The sequence below is a fragment of the Terrapene carolina genome, unplaced genomic scaffold (assembly GCF_002925995.2).
Source record: "Terrapene carolina triunguis isolate 2854851 unplaced genomic scaffold, T_m_triunguis-2.0 Scaffold85, whole genome shotgun sequence".
Classification (NCBI taxonomy): domain Eukaryota; kingdom Metazoa; phylum Chordata; order Testudines; family Emydidae; genus Terrapene; species Terrapene triunguis.
The window spans coordinates 4,022,162-4,038,374 of record NW_020664436.1 but is presented as its reverse complement, the minus strand read 5'-3'; the positions used below and the strand labels follow the sequence as shown (position 1 = coordinate 4,038,374).

General features: G+C 48.3%; 1 protein-coding gene across 1 annotated transcript in view; it reads right to left on the bottom strand.

Annotated features, from left to right (window-relative positions):
- The window catches only part of KCNK17 (potassium two pore domain channel subfamily K member 17), a 55,364-nt gene extending 39,409 nt beyond the window's left edge, over positions 1-15,955 (bottom strand). The window contains exon 1 of the mRNA XM_026649669.1: positions 15,725-15,955. Coding sequence (XP_026505454.1) covers positions 15,725-15,955 — 231 coding nt within the window. The remainder of the gene's footprint in view (positions 1-15,724) is intronic.
- Positions 15,956-16,213: the final 258 nt, after the last annotated feature.

The window sequence follows — 16,213 nt, the reverse complement described above, 5'->3', positions numbered from 1 at the left end:
GTGGTGGAATGTGCATTTGGCCGTTTAAAAGCGCGCTGGCGCAGCTTACTGACTCGCTCAGACCTTAACGAAAAGAATCTCCCCATTGTTATTGCTACTTGCTGTGCGCTCCACAATATATGTGAAAGTAAGGGGGAGACATTTATGGCGGGGTGGGAGGTTGAGGCAAATCGCCTGGCCGCTGATTACGCGCAGCCAGACACCAGGGCGGTTAGAGGAGCACAGCAGGGCGCGGTGCGCATCAGAGAAGCGTTGAAAACCAGTTTTGTGACTGGCCAGGCTACGGAGTGAAACTTCTGTTTGTTGCTCCTTGATGAACCCTCTGCCCCTCCCCCACCACCCTGTTAACTCTACTTCCCTGCAAACCAACCACCCCACCCTCCCCTACTACCCTCCCCCCTTCGAGCACCACTTGCAGAGGCAATAAAGTCATTGTTGCTTCACATTCATGCATTCTTTATTAATTCAGCACACAACTAGGGGGATAATTGGAAAGGTAGCCCGGGATGGGTGGGGGAGGAGGGAAGGAAAAGGACACACTCCAATTTAAAACTTTAAAACTTATTGCTATGGAAATCATCTAGGGTGGAGTGAGTGGGTGGCCGAAGGCCCCCCCACCGTGTTCTTGGGCGTCTGGGTGAGGAGGCAATGGGACTTGGGGAGGATGGCTGCTGGTTACAGAGGGGCTGTAGCGGCGGTCTCTGCTCCTGCTGCCTTTCCTGCAGCTCAACCATACGCAGGAGCATATCACTTTGATGCTCCAGCAGCCGGAGCATCGACTCTTGCTTTCTGATTACAAGTTGACGCCACCTCTCCTCTTCAGCCCGCGTTTCAGCACGCAACTTCTCCTCTTCAGCACGCCACCTCTCCTCTCGCTCATATTGGGCTTTTTTAAAATCAGTCATTGACTGCCTCCACGCATTCAGCTGTGCTCTGTCAGCGTGGGAGGCAGTCTGAAGTTCAGTAAACATTTCGTCACGCGTCCTTCGCTTCCTTCTTCGAATATTCACTAGCCTCTGCGAAGGAGTAAGATTTGCAGCTGGTGGAGAAGGGAGAGGTTGTTAAAAAAGATACATTTTAGAGAACAATGGGTAGACTCTTTCACGTTAGATTTTGCTGTTCACAACATCACACAGCACATGTGCTTTCGTTACAAGGTCGCATTTTTCCTCTTATATTGAGAGTCTCCTGGTTTGGTGTGAGAGATCACTCACGCAGTGCCAGGACACAGATTTCAGCTTGCAGGCAGCCATGGTAAGACATATAGTCTTTGGGCTTTTTTAACCTTCTTAACATGTGGGGATGGTTTCAAACAGTTCTGCCCTCATTTCCCATACCAAGCACCCGTGCCATTTAAAATGGGTTTGCAATGTAAAAGGAGGGGCTGCGATTTCAGGTTTAACATGCAGCACAAACCCAACTAACTCCCCTCCCCCTCACACCCAATTCTCTGGGATGGTCACTTCAACCCTCCCCCCCACCGCGTGGTTAACAGCGGGGAATATTTCTGTTCAGCAGACCAGGAAGGGGCACCTCTGAATGTCCCCTTAATAAAATTGCCCCATTTTAACCAGGTGACCGTGAATGATATCACTCTCCTGAGGATAACAAAGAGTGATAAGGAATGGATGTTGTCTGCATGCCAGCAAACACCGGGACCATACGCTGCCATGCTTTGTTATGCAATGATTCCAGACTACGTGCTACTGGCCTGGCGTGGTAAAGTGTCCTACCATGGCGGACGGGATAAGGCAGCCCTCCCCAGAAACCTTTTGCAAAGGCTTTGGGATTACATGAAGGAGAGCTTTCTAGAGATGTCCCTGGAGGATTTCCGCTCCATCCCCATACACGTTAACAGACTTTTCCAGTAGCTGTACTGGCCGCGATTGCCAGGGCAAATTAATCATTAATCATTAAACACGCTTGTTTTTAAACCATGTGTAATATTTACAAAGGTACACTCACCAGAGGTCCCCTGTGTGCCCTCAGGGTCTTGGGTCAGTTCGGGGGTTACTGTTTCCAGGTCCAGGGTGACAAACATATCCTGGCTGTTGGGGTAACTGGTTTCTCCGCTTCCTTGCTGCTGTGAGCTATCTATGTTCTCTCCATCCTCATCTTCCTCGTCCGCCGAACCCGCTTCCCCGTTTGCAGAGAGGGACTCATAGAACACGCTTGGGCTAGTGGTGGCTGCACCCCCTAGAATGGCATGCAGCTCCGCGTAGTAGCGGCATGTTTGCAGCTCTGCCCCGGACCTTCCGTTTGCGTCTCTGACTTTGTGGTAGGCTTGCCTTAGCTCCTTAATTTTCACGCGGCACTGCCGCGCGTCCCTGTTATGGCCTCTGTCCTTCATGGCCTTGGAGATCTTTTCTAATGTTTTGCCGTTTCTTTTACTGTTTCGGAGTTCGGCGAGCACTGCTTCATCTCCCCAGATGGCGATCAGATCCTGTACCTCCCGTTCGGTCCAGGCTGGAGCTCTTCTGCGATCCTGGGACTGGGACTGGGACTCCATCACGGTTACCTGTGCTGATGGGCTCTGCATGGTCACCTGTGCTCTCCACGCTGAGCAAACAGGAAATGAAATTCAAACGTTCGCGGGGCTTTTCCTGTCTACCTGGCCAGTGCATCTGAGATGAGAGTGCTGTCCAGAGCGGTCACAATGAAGCACTGTGGGATAGCTCCCGGAGGCCAGTAATGTCGAATTCCGTCCACACTAGCCCAATTCCGACCCCCTAAGGTCGATTTTATCGCTAATCCCCTTGTCGAGGTGGTGTTAGGAAACCGGTTTAAAGGGCCCTTTAAGTCGACAGAAAGGGCTTCGTAGTGTAAACGTGTCCAGGCTTAAGTCGATTTAACGCTGCTAAAGTCGACCTAAACTCGTAGTGTAGACCAGGCCTTAGATTCTGTTTTCCCTCTCTCTGAGCCCTTAAGTTTGCTCCCAAAGCCAGAATTACTTAGTTGTCACCTAGGGCTCTTCATCTGTAGACCTCTAAATGCGATACAAAGGAGAGTAAGTATAATGATCTCCCTTTTTCATAAATTCATAGAGTTTAAGGCAAGAAGTTGGATCATCTGGTCTGACCTCCTGTGCATCACAGGGCACAGAATTTCACCCAGTTACCCCAGCAGCGAGCCCAGTAACTTGTGTTTGACTAAAGCATATCTTTCAAAAAGGCATCCAGAAAGGCAAGACCAGAGTGTGTGCATGCGTATGACTAAGCTGAGATGCTGCCTTCCTTACAAGCATGACCTTATCAGGCAGCTGAGCTTCTACTTCCCTCTTCAACAGTAACAGAAAGGGACAAAGCACTTTGTATGAACAACTGATAATCGGAGTAGTTTCTTCTTCATTCATATCCACTTTTTCTCTAGCCCTGGGGAGAGGTGGGGGAATGAGGGACAGAGATTCTCACTAACTTCCGCTGAGGAACCTAAATACCTTTGAGGATCTGCGCAAAAATGACTTTCCCGAGGTCACACAGCCGGTCACAAGAGACCTACTCCTGGTTCTTCCAAACTCCCATGCCAGCACCCCTTCCATTGGACTACACCATCACCATCTTTCGGCCACATTTCCAGAAAAGGACAATCATCCGCCAGCACATGTTGGGAGATGGAAGTATTGTGGAAGATGACATGTAACGTCCCTCGATATACCCAAACTCTGGTCAGTTTTAGTATCCTGTGCTTGCTGATCGTGGCATTTTAGCCAGTGCTATTTCAACATGAAGTGTTGTTTTTCCCTGTAAAACTGAGTGTGTCTCAGAGGGGTCCTCAGGAAAGGCAAAAAGAATGAGTATAAGGACTGGATCGGAGAGGGGGAATCTCACTTCCCAGTTTGTTTGGTTGGCTTTCACACATTCACATGAAATCAGCTTGTCCAGGAAACACAGACTTGTCCAGGAAACCAAAATTATGGTGACTGTTTACCTGGTCTCAGAAACTCCCATTCTTTCCCCAACTATCAGTGTGGGAGAGAGGCATTTCAAAAGGCACAGGACCTCCTGATAAGGGATTAAAGTTTAAATGAGTTTCTCTCTGCTATATACTGGAAATTCTTAAGATTAATATGTACAATTGCACAGTTCTTACAGGATAACAGGAGCAATCAGATAACATTGACAAGGTTCACTCTCCTCTCAGATTAGGAAGACAAAGGTTAATTAGTTTCAGAACAAAAAAAGCTCTATAGGTCACACCACTGTTATTTATTGGCACTCAACCCCAGTTCTTGGCTGGAGGAGGCCCTGTATTTGAATTCTGACTAAAGCAGGGAAGATGTGGGATGGATTAGAAATTGGGTAGAAAACAGCTGCTGCCTCAAATTAGTACCACTAAAGAAACCAAGACCTGATTAACTGACTTTCCCACACCTTTAATAGCATACATTAGACCTAGTCGACACTAGAAAATGTTTGCCAGTGTGGCTATACGGATGTAGCTATAGCAGCAAACCCTCCTAGTGGAGACACTGGTTATACTGGCAAAAAAAAAAGTGATCCTGCAGGTATAGTTTAAACCAGTTCCCTGAACGAAAAAACATGGTTATGCCAGTAGAACTGTGTCCACACAAGGGCTTTTGACCAGATCTGGATTAACCAGTGTGCACTTGGTGCACTTGCACAGAGTCCCTGTCTCAGTGGCGGGCCCATCCACTGGAAAAAAAACAAAAAACAAACCTGAACAGGGCTGCAACCTCATGCAGCAGGTCGCAATGCTACTTAATCAAGTTTGGCCCAGCTGCCCCTCTCATGACAGAGGGGTGGCCGTGCCTAACCTGAGTGGTGCGGGGCCCTGTGAGTTCAGGGCGGGCGATGAGAGCAAGCAGGGTTGCGCAGCCGAGATAGGAGGAGCTGCCCTAGCCTAGGAGGGGAGGGGAGCGCTGTGCCAGCAGGCACCAGTGAGTGGCCAGGAAGATCCTGTAGGTGGTGGGCCAGGGGCTGTGGATGAGTGGTCAATGGGCTATAGGGTAAGTGGGGAGTTTTGGGGGGCTGTGGGATGAGGGGTTAGGGGTCAGTGGAGGATGTTGGGAGCCAGTGGGGTTGGGAGGCAGGATGTTGGGGGTGAGTGTGGCATGTTGGGGGTGGTGGGGTGAGTTGTAGAGGCTGTGGGGGGGAATGTTGAGGATGGTAGGGTTGGGGGCCAGGATGGTGGAGGTGAGTTGGGGATATTGGGGGGCTACTATTGCCACTGCAATTGAGGTGCTGGGGGCTGGTGAACGGGATGTGAGTCAGGGCTGCTGGGATGCATGGGGGGGGGGGCTGGTGGAGGGTTGCTGGGGTATATGTGTGGTGGGAGGGGCATTCAAAGATCTGTGTATAGGGTGGGGTATGTGTGGGGTGGGGTGGGAGGGGCATTCTGGGCTCTAAGGTGGGGGGCCCCCCAATTTTCATAGTGCACAGGCCCTAGGTTTCATAGTTAACTGATTTTTACTGGATAGAAATATTGCAAAAAACCCCCAAAATCAAATCACAGCCCTAATTAATGTTACTACACCTGCAAAGGTTTCCAGGGTAGACCTGGCTTAATAGAGAATTATGTGATCTTGTCCAGTTGTGTATAATCATGGTACCCTAACCCATTAGTCATAGGTGGTGGGGGGCTAAGCCTAAAGGGGGCCTTGCCCCCTCAACCCCATCTATCAGCTCACCAACTGCCCAGCTGCTACTCCTGTGCACATGCCTAGCTCCGCAGGTGAAGCATGACACACACCACGGGATGCTGTCGTGGTCTCCTCAATCTTTCTCCTAGCAGTGAGGGCCAGAGCAGCGAACCAGGCCCAGGCCAGCACTGTGGACCAGAACAGAGCCACCACTGCCTGGGCTCACTGTCTAACCCCTGTGCCCAGCCCAGCAGGACAGGAGCAGAGCCGCACTGCCTGGGATGAGTGTGGGGTGGGCTTGCTCTCATTCCTGCCCCCACCAGACCTCCTCTCTGCACCAGACTGGGATAGAGCCAGGCCCAGCTGCAACAAACAACATTTTCACCTTCCACCAAGGCAGTTAGTGCTGCTACTGCAAACAGAGCTTACACAGCCTGGAAGAACATGCAGCCCCCTGACTCCGGGGCCATCTGCTCTGGTCAGTGGAACGGTTCCTAGGTCTAATAGGTGGGAGTAACCCCAGAGTGCCTGTGCCTGAACAGAGCTGAATACGCCCTGCTGTAAGGAACAATATTTATTTTTTTATTTTTATTTTTCAGAACAGAACAGTTGGGTCGGGTTGGAGCTGATCACTTTTATGGTGTCAGTGTGAAAACAGGAAGGGAGAGAAGTTTTCTTCCAGTTTTGCTTTCTGAGAGTGGGATGGGGAGTTGCCACCAACCATCTGTGAGAGGGACCTATGTCCTTCACAGCTGCTTAGAGACAATATAGAGATGGTAGGCCAGATTTTGACATGGATTAATGCCTTTTTCCAGGGTGTTCGGGGAAGCCACACCTAAACAAGGCTCTTGCTCAATAAACCATCTTGGGATATTAATTCCATCTTGTCTCAGACCTGCCTTTTGTTGGACAAGTTCTTGAGAAAGTGATGATGAGCCAACCCCTGCTTGCTACACTGATTTATTTGATCCCCATAGTTGGATTCAGATCTGAGTGCAGAACTCAGGCTGCAATATCATCTGTGGTGGCTGATCTTGTAGTTAGACGTCAGCATAAGCGGTTTCCATGCTTACTCAATTAGAGTAATCAGCAGCTTTTAATACCACTGACCACAAGGTACAATGTAACTCATGCGTGGGATCTTATGGGCCAGAAGGAGTAGCCCACAGTGAGTCCGCTCCTTTTTTTCAGAAAGGTCCCACAAGGCTGTACTAGACAACTCCTTGTCCTCCCTGAGGGACTTCGTAGGTAGGTTCCCACACATTTTTACTTCACCATATCTTCTCTTAAAGGTATAGGAGGCCACCAGAGCAGAATTCCAGGTGCACTAGGCTGTATTCTCATTAATGTATAAATAATCCTCACTACTAATCAGCTTTTTAATGAACAGCTTCATTACTCTCCCAGTGCCAGACCAAGATAGGGATCTGAATGAAAGTGAAATGGCTGTGGCTCAGCCCAGAGAAGAAAGGGATGCTTGTTACTAAGAAGGAAGCACTGGCGGAATGGGCAGAGGTGGTGCTTGCACCAGCTACTGTAAGTCTATGACTGCCTTTTCCAAATTCCCTTTCACAGATCCACAGTGCTCCAGTCTGGTGAGATTCAAGGAACGAGGCAAGATGTATTTATTTTATTTACGTCTTCTTTGATTTTCTCCTTCTCTATCATGGTTTGTGTAATTAACATGCTTCAAATAACATGGCGCTGCTGCAATGCTAGGGACTGGGCAGGCCAATCCAATAAATACAGGAAACAGCTGCAATAAGTTATTAGGGCTACATTGTATGACATGAGAGGGGTGTGGAGCAAAGAGATGAGGGAGGGGGAGAAATGGGAATTATCTTAGTGACCCCACTAGGAAATTATACATTTACAACATTGGAGCAAGGCTGTAAACAAGGAAGCTTCAGGCCCCATGGCTGGGATTTCAGATCATAAATTCTAAGGCCAGAAATGACCATTGTGATCATCTAGTCTGATCTCCTGTATAGCATAGGCCATAGAACTTCCCCCACAAAATTCCTAGATCCTATCTTTTAGAAAAACATCCAGTCTTGATTTTCAAAATTGCCAGAGATGGAGAATCCACCACAACACTTGGTAAATTGGTCCAATGGTTAATTATTCTGAGTGTTAAACATTTACACCTTATTTCCAGTCTGAATTTGTCTAGCTTCAACTTCCAACCATTAAATCATGTTATACCTTTCTCTGCTAGACTGAAGAGCCCATATAAGTAAGAGTAGGTACTTATAGACCGGGGTGGGCAAACTACAGCCTGGGGGCTGCATCCGGCTTTTCAGACATTTTAATCTGGCCCTCGAGCACCCGCCAGGGAGCAGGGTCTGGGGCTTGCCCCGCTCCAGCACTCTAGTTGGGGAGCGGGGTCAGGGGCTTGCCCTGCTCCGTTCGTACCGTGGCTCCGCACGGCTCCTGGAAGCAGCAGCAGCAGCATATCTCCACACCGGCTCCTACATGTAGGGGCAGCCAAGGGGCTCCGCACGCTGCCCCCGCCCCAAGCACCGCTCCTGCTGCTCCCATTGGCCGGGAACCATGGCCAATGGGAGCTGCAGGGGCGGCGCCTGCGGATGGGGCAGCATGCAGAACTGCCTGGCTGTGCCACTGCGTAGGAGACGGAGTGAGGACATGCCGCTGCTTCCGGGAGCTGCTTGAGGTAAGCGCCGCCCGGAGTCTGCACCCCGACCCCCTCCCATGCCCCAACCCCCTGCCCTTATCCCCCTCCTGCCCAACAAACCCCTTGGTCCCAGCCAGGAGCACCCTGCTGCACCCCAAACCCTCATCCCCAGAGCCCGCACCCCCAGCTGGAGCCCTTCCCCCTCCCCCCACACCCCAACCCCATGACCCAGCCTGGAGCCTCTTCCCGCACACTGAACTCCTCATTTCTGGACCCACCACAGAGCCTGCATCCCCAGCTGGAGCCCTCACCCCCTCCTGCACCCAACCCCCAATTTCATGGCCCACCATACAATTTCCATACCCAGATGTGGCCCTCGGGCCAAAAAGTTTGCCTACTCCTGTTATAGACTGTAATCCACTCACCCTTTAACCTTCTTTTTGTTAAGCTAAATAGATTGAGCACCTTCAGTCTATCACTGAATGGTTTCTAATTCTTTAATCATTCCTGAGGTTCTTCTCTGAACCTCTCCAATTTATCAACACCCTTCTTGTATTGTGGACACTAGAACTGGACACAGTATTCCAGCAGTGCCAAATACAGAGGTAAAATAATCTCTCTACTCCTACTTAAGATTCCCCTGTTTATTCACCCAAAGATCATATTAATTCTTTTGACCACAGTGTCACACTGGGAGCTCACGTTCAGCTGATTATCCACCACAACCCCCAAATCTTTTTCAGAGTCACTTCTTCCCAGGACAGAGTCCTCCATCCTGTAACTATGGCCTCCATTCTTTGTTCCTAGGTGTACACATTTACATTGAGCCATATTAAAATGCGTATTGTTTGCTTGCGCCCAGTTCACCAAATGTTCCAGATCTGCCTGTATTAGTGACCTGCCTCTTCACTATTTACCGCTCCACAATTTTTGTGTCATCTGCAAAATTCATCAGTTATTTTATGTTTTCTTCCAGGTCATTGATAAATATGTTAAATAGTGTAGGACTAAGAACTGATCATTGCAGGAACCCACTTGAAACACACCCACTCAGTGACAATTATATTTTGAGACCCATCAGTTAGCCAGTTTTAAATCCATTTGATGTGCCCTGTGTTCATTTTATATCATTCTAGTTTTTTAATCAAAATGTTGTGTGGTACCAAGTCAAACGCCTGACAGAAGTCTAAGTATATTACATATTCCAGGGTCTTTGAAGAAGTTCAACAACTGTAGCTGCAGCGGAGTCCACAATCCTGGCATACATCACAGCAAAGGAAGTGAGAGAGGCTGGAGAACCAGTTCAGCTCAGGCAGAGCGATGCATCCAGCCTACGTGGCAAACAGCCGCTGCGGGATAGATTTTCTTATGTACCACAAATGAAAGAAGGTTTGTTTCAGGTGTTCTCAAAGCCGGAAAGAAAACTAGGCTTCTTCGAAGTTCGGGATGTTTAGATCCCTTCCTACAGAAACCTTCCTCTTAGCTATGATGTCCCAGTCTTTAATCATTAAAAACGTATGTCTGATTCATGTGTGTGTGACTGGCGTGGTGGGTAGTTGGATGTGCATATGGAACAACTCTAGATCAGAAATAGACAACTGTGGGAGGTGCAGGGGTGGGCTTCATTGCACCAGTGCTTGTCTTGTGCTGAGAAATGTAGTGCAGAAGAAGGGAGAAAAGGAGCCTGATGGGATTGGAAAAAGTGGTGAACACACTTTCAACAGAATGAAAACAATCAAGGGGACTGGAAAGCAAATAATAGTTTATGTAACACCAGGCTTAGCCACCTAAGCCATCCTCTCCTGATTATAGAGCCTTTCTCATCTAAGCCATCTGTCTGAACCCATCAACCAGAGTTGTTACTATCTATTGGCTGATTGGTGGTTTGTGCAACATGAGCTGCTGCTTTCAGTCCAGTTCCTTGTGACCAGCTGTCCACATCACACACAGCACCTTTGCTCACAGTCTCAGAAGTATGGCCAAGGATTAAAGAGACCAAGGACACTGCACTGGTTTCTCCCCCTGAGAGGTGGTGTCTCTCCAGGGTACAGCAGAGACACTTCGGAAGGGAGTAGCATGTGGACAAAGCCTGCTCTGCTGTTGTCCAAGCTGTACCTGTTCTGGGGATATGTAATAAACTTTGGCCTCGAGGGCTGTCAATCCAACACCTTTTATGAACACTACCTAATTTATGAAACTAAACGGTTGCCATCAGACTGCTTCTGAACGTTCTTGCCCATGTGCTTTGACTGTTTGCTCCAACCCTTCCTGCCCCTCCCTTCCTTTGTCCTTCCATCTAGCTCCTCCCATCATTCCACTGAACGATTTACATAACAAAATAAAAAAAAAATCACTGAACTAACATGAAATTTGCAACCACCACATTGCATTGCTCACTCTGTTGTATGTTACCTTTCCCCCCCACCCTGTGTCTGCCTTGTCTGTTTAGACTAAGCTCATCAGAACCGGACTGTCTACTACTGTGTTTGTACAGTGCCTAGCGTGGGGGTCAGCAACCTTTCAGAAGTGGGGTGCCGAGTCTTCATTTATTCACTCTAATGTAAGGTTTTGCGTGCCAGTAATACATTTTAACGTTTTTAGAAGGTCTCTTTCTATAAGTCTATAATATATAACTAAACTATCGTTGTATGTAAAGTAAATAAGGTTTTTAAAATGTTTAAGGAGCTTCATTTAAAATTAAATTACAATGCAGAGCCCCCCGGACCAGTGGCCGGGACCCGGGCAGTGTGAGTGCCACTGAAAATCAGCTCGCATGCCGCCTTTGGCACGTGTGCCATAGGTTGCCTACCCCTGGCCTATCACAACAGAGCCCCAATCTTGGTCAGTTACAAGGCACAACCATAATAAACAGGATGAAAAATAATATGAAATGATATGTTTGTACAGTGTGTAGCAAAACGAGACTCCACCCGCTGTCAGTCCCAGGACTCTACCGTAATAAATGCGATTAATCATAATGTTTGGCGGTAACCCTAATCAAAAAGCTTTGTATATAAACAATGCTAGAGAACTTCACAGACTGTGAAATATGTCAAAGTAATTAAGAAGCCCAGCCACTGCTTTTGCTTTTTCATAACCACTGTGTCCAGCTCTTTCCTAATTTGCAAGTAATCAAATTATGTGTCTAGAATACCAACATGATGGTGAGATAGGACCAATCACGACTTTGCCAGGTAACCAGTGGGTGAACAGATGACTGAGGGAACAGGTCATTTTATTTGTTTGTTTTTTGTGTGCGTGTACCACACACAGTATCCAAGCAATGCCACAAAGGAAATTGGAACAGGAACTGGAAGAGAAGGGGGCTCTTGTGTGATTTGTTTGGGTTTTTCATTAAACTCATCATGAAAACCTATTAAACAAAAAATATATAGGGCTATTCAAGATCAGGCCAGGGTTTCATGTAGCAGGAAGTCCGGCCGGCACAAGAACCTTCTAATTTAATAACAAGAGAAAGAAAAAAACCCTTTAACTTCCTTCCCCATCTAGGTCCACTGTAGCCCATACAGTAAGGTCCTTCACTGTATGTTGCAGCCAATCTCTGGTCAGGGAGGACGGAGCTGGCTCCCAAACTACCTTCAGCACCACAGCGAACAGTGAGAAGTCAGAGCTCAGAATAGAACCTGGGTCTCCCATTATCACTGCATATGGTAAAACAAATCAGTAAAAACACACCGGAAAGGCCTTTTGGTTCTCGGTGGCACTGTGACTAGCTTATCACTGATCCCTTTAACTGTAAACTTTGTCCTTCTTCTCCCATCCCCCATTACTGTTTGTTACTCTCCTTCATCTAAAAATTGCATTGTAAGCTCCTCAGAGCAAAGGCCATGCCTTTGTATTATTCTGTAAAGCGCCCAGCACCCATTGTGGGATGTAGCAATTCTTCTCTTCTATATAGCTGCTTATCTACACTGCATTCATCACCGTAGTACTGGAGCGCCTTCCAGTCTTGAGCAAAGGGACTGACATCTGTCAGATGTTGCTTGTTCTCTCAAGGATAAAAGTGAGACTTTGAACTTGGGCATATGCTGTGAAATGCAAAACTGGACTCATCAGCTTTATTTCCCACTTCCTCTGGCTAATTAGCTCAACTCAAATTTCACACTATGTTGTTTGTAGAGTTAGCACACAATGTGGATGATATTATTCATTCTATTATGGTAGTGCCTAGGGGCCAGAGTAGGTATCAGGGCCCCCTTGTGCTACTCACTGTACTGCATATAATAAAAAGACAGTCCCTGCCCCAATGAGCTTACAGTCTATCACTTCTGGGGGTGAGAGAATGGGACAATCAGCATAATAGTGTTTCACAGCATTTAAGGCCAGAAGGGACTATTAGATCATCTAGTCTGACCTCCTGTATATCACAGGCTATTAAATTTCACCCAATTAACCCTGTATTGAGGCCAATACCTTGGATTAGACTAAAATATTTCAAATCCTCAAGAGAATAAACTGTTGTGTGCCACAGGCATAGAGGCCAATGTAATTGATTACATGAGATATGCCAAGATGATCCTAGACGATCCGTGCTGCACACTGTAGAGGAAAGAGGAAAAACCCCAAGGTCTCTGCCAGTCTCATTTGAGGGAAAATTCTTTCCTGACCCAAATCTGGCAATCAGTTTGACCCTGGTCACGTGAGCAAGACTCGACACTAGCCAAGTATCTGAGAAAGCAGATTCTCTGCATCACCTCAGTGCACTTGTCCACTCCATCTGGTGTCCTGTGTACAGCAGTGGCCAATCCCTGATGCCTCAGAGGAAGGTGACACACTCCTCTATCCCTGCCAAGAATACATCTGTCCAATTGTGAATAGGGGTCAGGCATTGTGAAATTCCTTACGGACCCCTGCAGGTGACTGGCTGAAACCCTGAAGCATGAAGTTTGGTTATGGTCATTGTCTTAATGCAGAGCTGCAAGTGTTATGAGCATGTTAAGGGCAATGTAGAGCTTCCTGTTCTCTCCATGGCACATGGAGAGAGGGATGAACAGTTGGATTCAGAGATTCACAGCTCCTAGGCCAGAGGGGACCATCATGACCAACTACCCCAACCTCCCCCCATCTCTCTGCTGCCCTTGGCTGTAGAATTTCTCTCAGAAAGCTATCTGATCTCACCTTAAAGACTACAAGCGATGGTGAGTCCACCACCTCCCCGATGAGCTGTTCCAGTGTTGCTGCTTCTTCCTGCTACGAAATTGCATCTCATTTCAAGGTTGAATTTATCTAACTTCAACTTACAGCCATTGGATATTGTTAGATCTTAGTCAGTAAGGTTGAAAAGCCCCCTCCCTATCAGCTACCTTTTCCATGTCAATCTTCACAATCTCTGCTAAGACTCTTAACAAAACTCAGTTGTGATGGTGGGTTTTTTTGCACAGATGAAACAAAAATGCAAAGATTTACCCACGCCCCACTGGGGTCAGGTAGGACGGCACTACCAACCAAACCACCATGAGCATTTGGTTTGGCAAAACCCAAGTCACCTATCTGAAACAGAGATGGGCCCAAACAAGAACCACTTATCCAGTCTCTCGCACCCTCCTGAACCAGAGACGTTTAGGTCAAGTGGGCCTCACATCCACATCACTCCTGGGTTACATTTTGGGTTTTCCAAACCAATACCTGCCTGATGCAGAGGTTCTGCAAAACCAAAACTGCCCCTGTTTTGCCCATCTCTTTTGTACATGTGTGGCTCCTAGGGGTTTCAGCAAGAATATATTTGCCCTATTTGGGCATTGCAGAGTTGTCATGGAAATATCCTCAGCATCATTTACAAGCATGTTTTTTGTACTGGGTTGTTTGACACTCGTTCTTTCAAATCATGAATAGAAAATTGGAAAAAAGTGATACTTGACGCCAATTAAACTCTCTGCAAAGAAGTTTCCGTATTAATTATTATACGACGTTATCACTGGTAAGATAATGTACGCTGTAATGCATTCTGATTCACTGCTAAAATGAAGCAATACAACCTGCAATTAACCCTTAGAAAACTGGCCAGGATCTTATAATGAAAAATTCTACCACTATCTCTATTCTACCAAGACTTAAAGACTGACAGTTTACTCAGGATAAATGAGAGGAGAAAGATATTTAGGAATCATCATAATAAAGAAAATACGGCCAGAGACACCTGGAGAACAGACACGTTAAAAACAACTGCAGAAAAATTACCGGGACAGAATGGCTAAATTTAAATGTACTGGGGAAAATAAATGTTAAAGATTGGGGCAGCCCCACAGTTCAAAGATTGCTCCTAAAAGTGTCACTGGAAATGTCATAACCTCTACTTTATTAATAACAATATTTTCAGCAGTCAGAAGCAAATGGGGGGGGGGGGGAAAAGGGAGAGCAAAATTAAGTAAAATGACACACCAATCTAAGAAAAGGAGGGATGAAATGGCTACATTTTAAGAGACATAAAATGACTTTTAAATACGACAGACTCTGTACTGGTATAAAATGGACTACTGTTGCCTTGATGATTTGGGGAATACACAGGATATTACTAGCACTGGAGAGGTCTGCCTAATTTATGTGCAGATTTACAAATCTAGGGTCCAGCTGATAGCATGTGGAACGCGACTGAAACCAATGGGGCTCCCTAAGGACACACCATCCATCGCAGGAATCCAGCGCTATCTGTAACACAGGTAGGGACAAGCTCCCAGGTGAGGTGTGGGGGTTACACATTGGTAAGCAGATGGAAGCAGGTGAAAGGTACACATTAAAACAGAAGGTGTGATTCACATCCGTTTAGTCCCACAGAGTCAAGTACATGGCTAAACAAAACTGCCCTCTGCCAGGCCCTGCAGCAGGGATAGTCAATAGGCAGACTGGCCATCTGGATTTGACCCACAGATGCTTTCTAATAGACCCCGAAATCTTTTCATTTACTTATGATCATTATTGTTACTGAGGTGTGAAACACGTTTCACTGGAGTCTGGACCTTGACTACACCTTGAGCAAGAAATTTGGACCTTGACCAAAAATAATTGACTACCCCTACTTTAAGGGCTAATTGCTCAGCGAAGCCAAACAGGCGGCAGGAGGCTAAGGAAAACAGGACACAGAAAGAAACCTTCAAGAAGCCGCTTTCCAAGAAAGCCCGATTGATAAGAAGATATCTGAGGGAAGAGTCTGCATTCGAAACAGGCGCCTGCCGGCCAAGGGATGGACACGCTGATCTCTTCAAGCAGAGAGAGTCCCAAAGCCCCCAGAATGCCAGCTGTATATGGTGTGTGCCAGCCATGCATTGGTACCGCTCCTGCTGGAGCTCCCCCAGGGAAGGGGCACCACTCACTCAACATCTCACCCAGCTGCCCCCTACTCCTCAGGGACCACGTGCCCACCCAGGGGCTAGGGCTACTTGCCCCTTCAGGGGGAAGCGCACAGCCACCTCCCCTTGGGAGGGGATCGCCAGACCCTCTGCCCCCGCCTCCCGGGGGAGTCCCCAGCCCCCTACCTGGATGAGGCGCTCCAGGGCCGGCCCCTTCAGGCACGTGTAATTGCCCAGCAGCTCCCACTTGTCCTGCAGCAGCTGCTGCGCCGAGTGGCGCTCGGCGGGCCCCTCCAGCGCCCAGAACGCCGTGCTGCCCAGCAGCAGGTAGCCCACGTAGGCCAGCAGCAGCAGCAGGGTCCCGGGCAGCCGGCACCAGCGCCGCCCGGCCACGGCGTCCCCCTGCGCCCTGCACATCGCACCGCGGCTCCCCGGACTCCGGGCGAGCACCGGCCGGGGCAGGAGGCAGGCAACGCGGGGGGCGGGGAAAGGGCGCTGGGGGCGGCTCCAATGTAGCCCAGGGCCTCCCCGCCTCCAACGCCCTTCAGCGGGGATCAGGGGGACCCAGCCCCATCCCAGTGGTGAGGGAATCAGGAGCATCTGGCACCCCCGGAAGTGGTGGATCAGGGGCACCCAGACCCCTCTTCAGTCTCCATGTCCCGCCCCTCCGCCCCG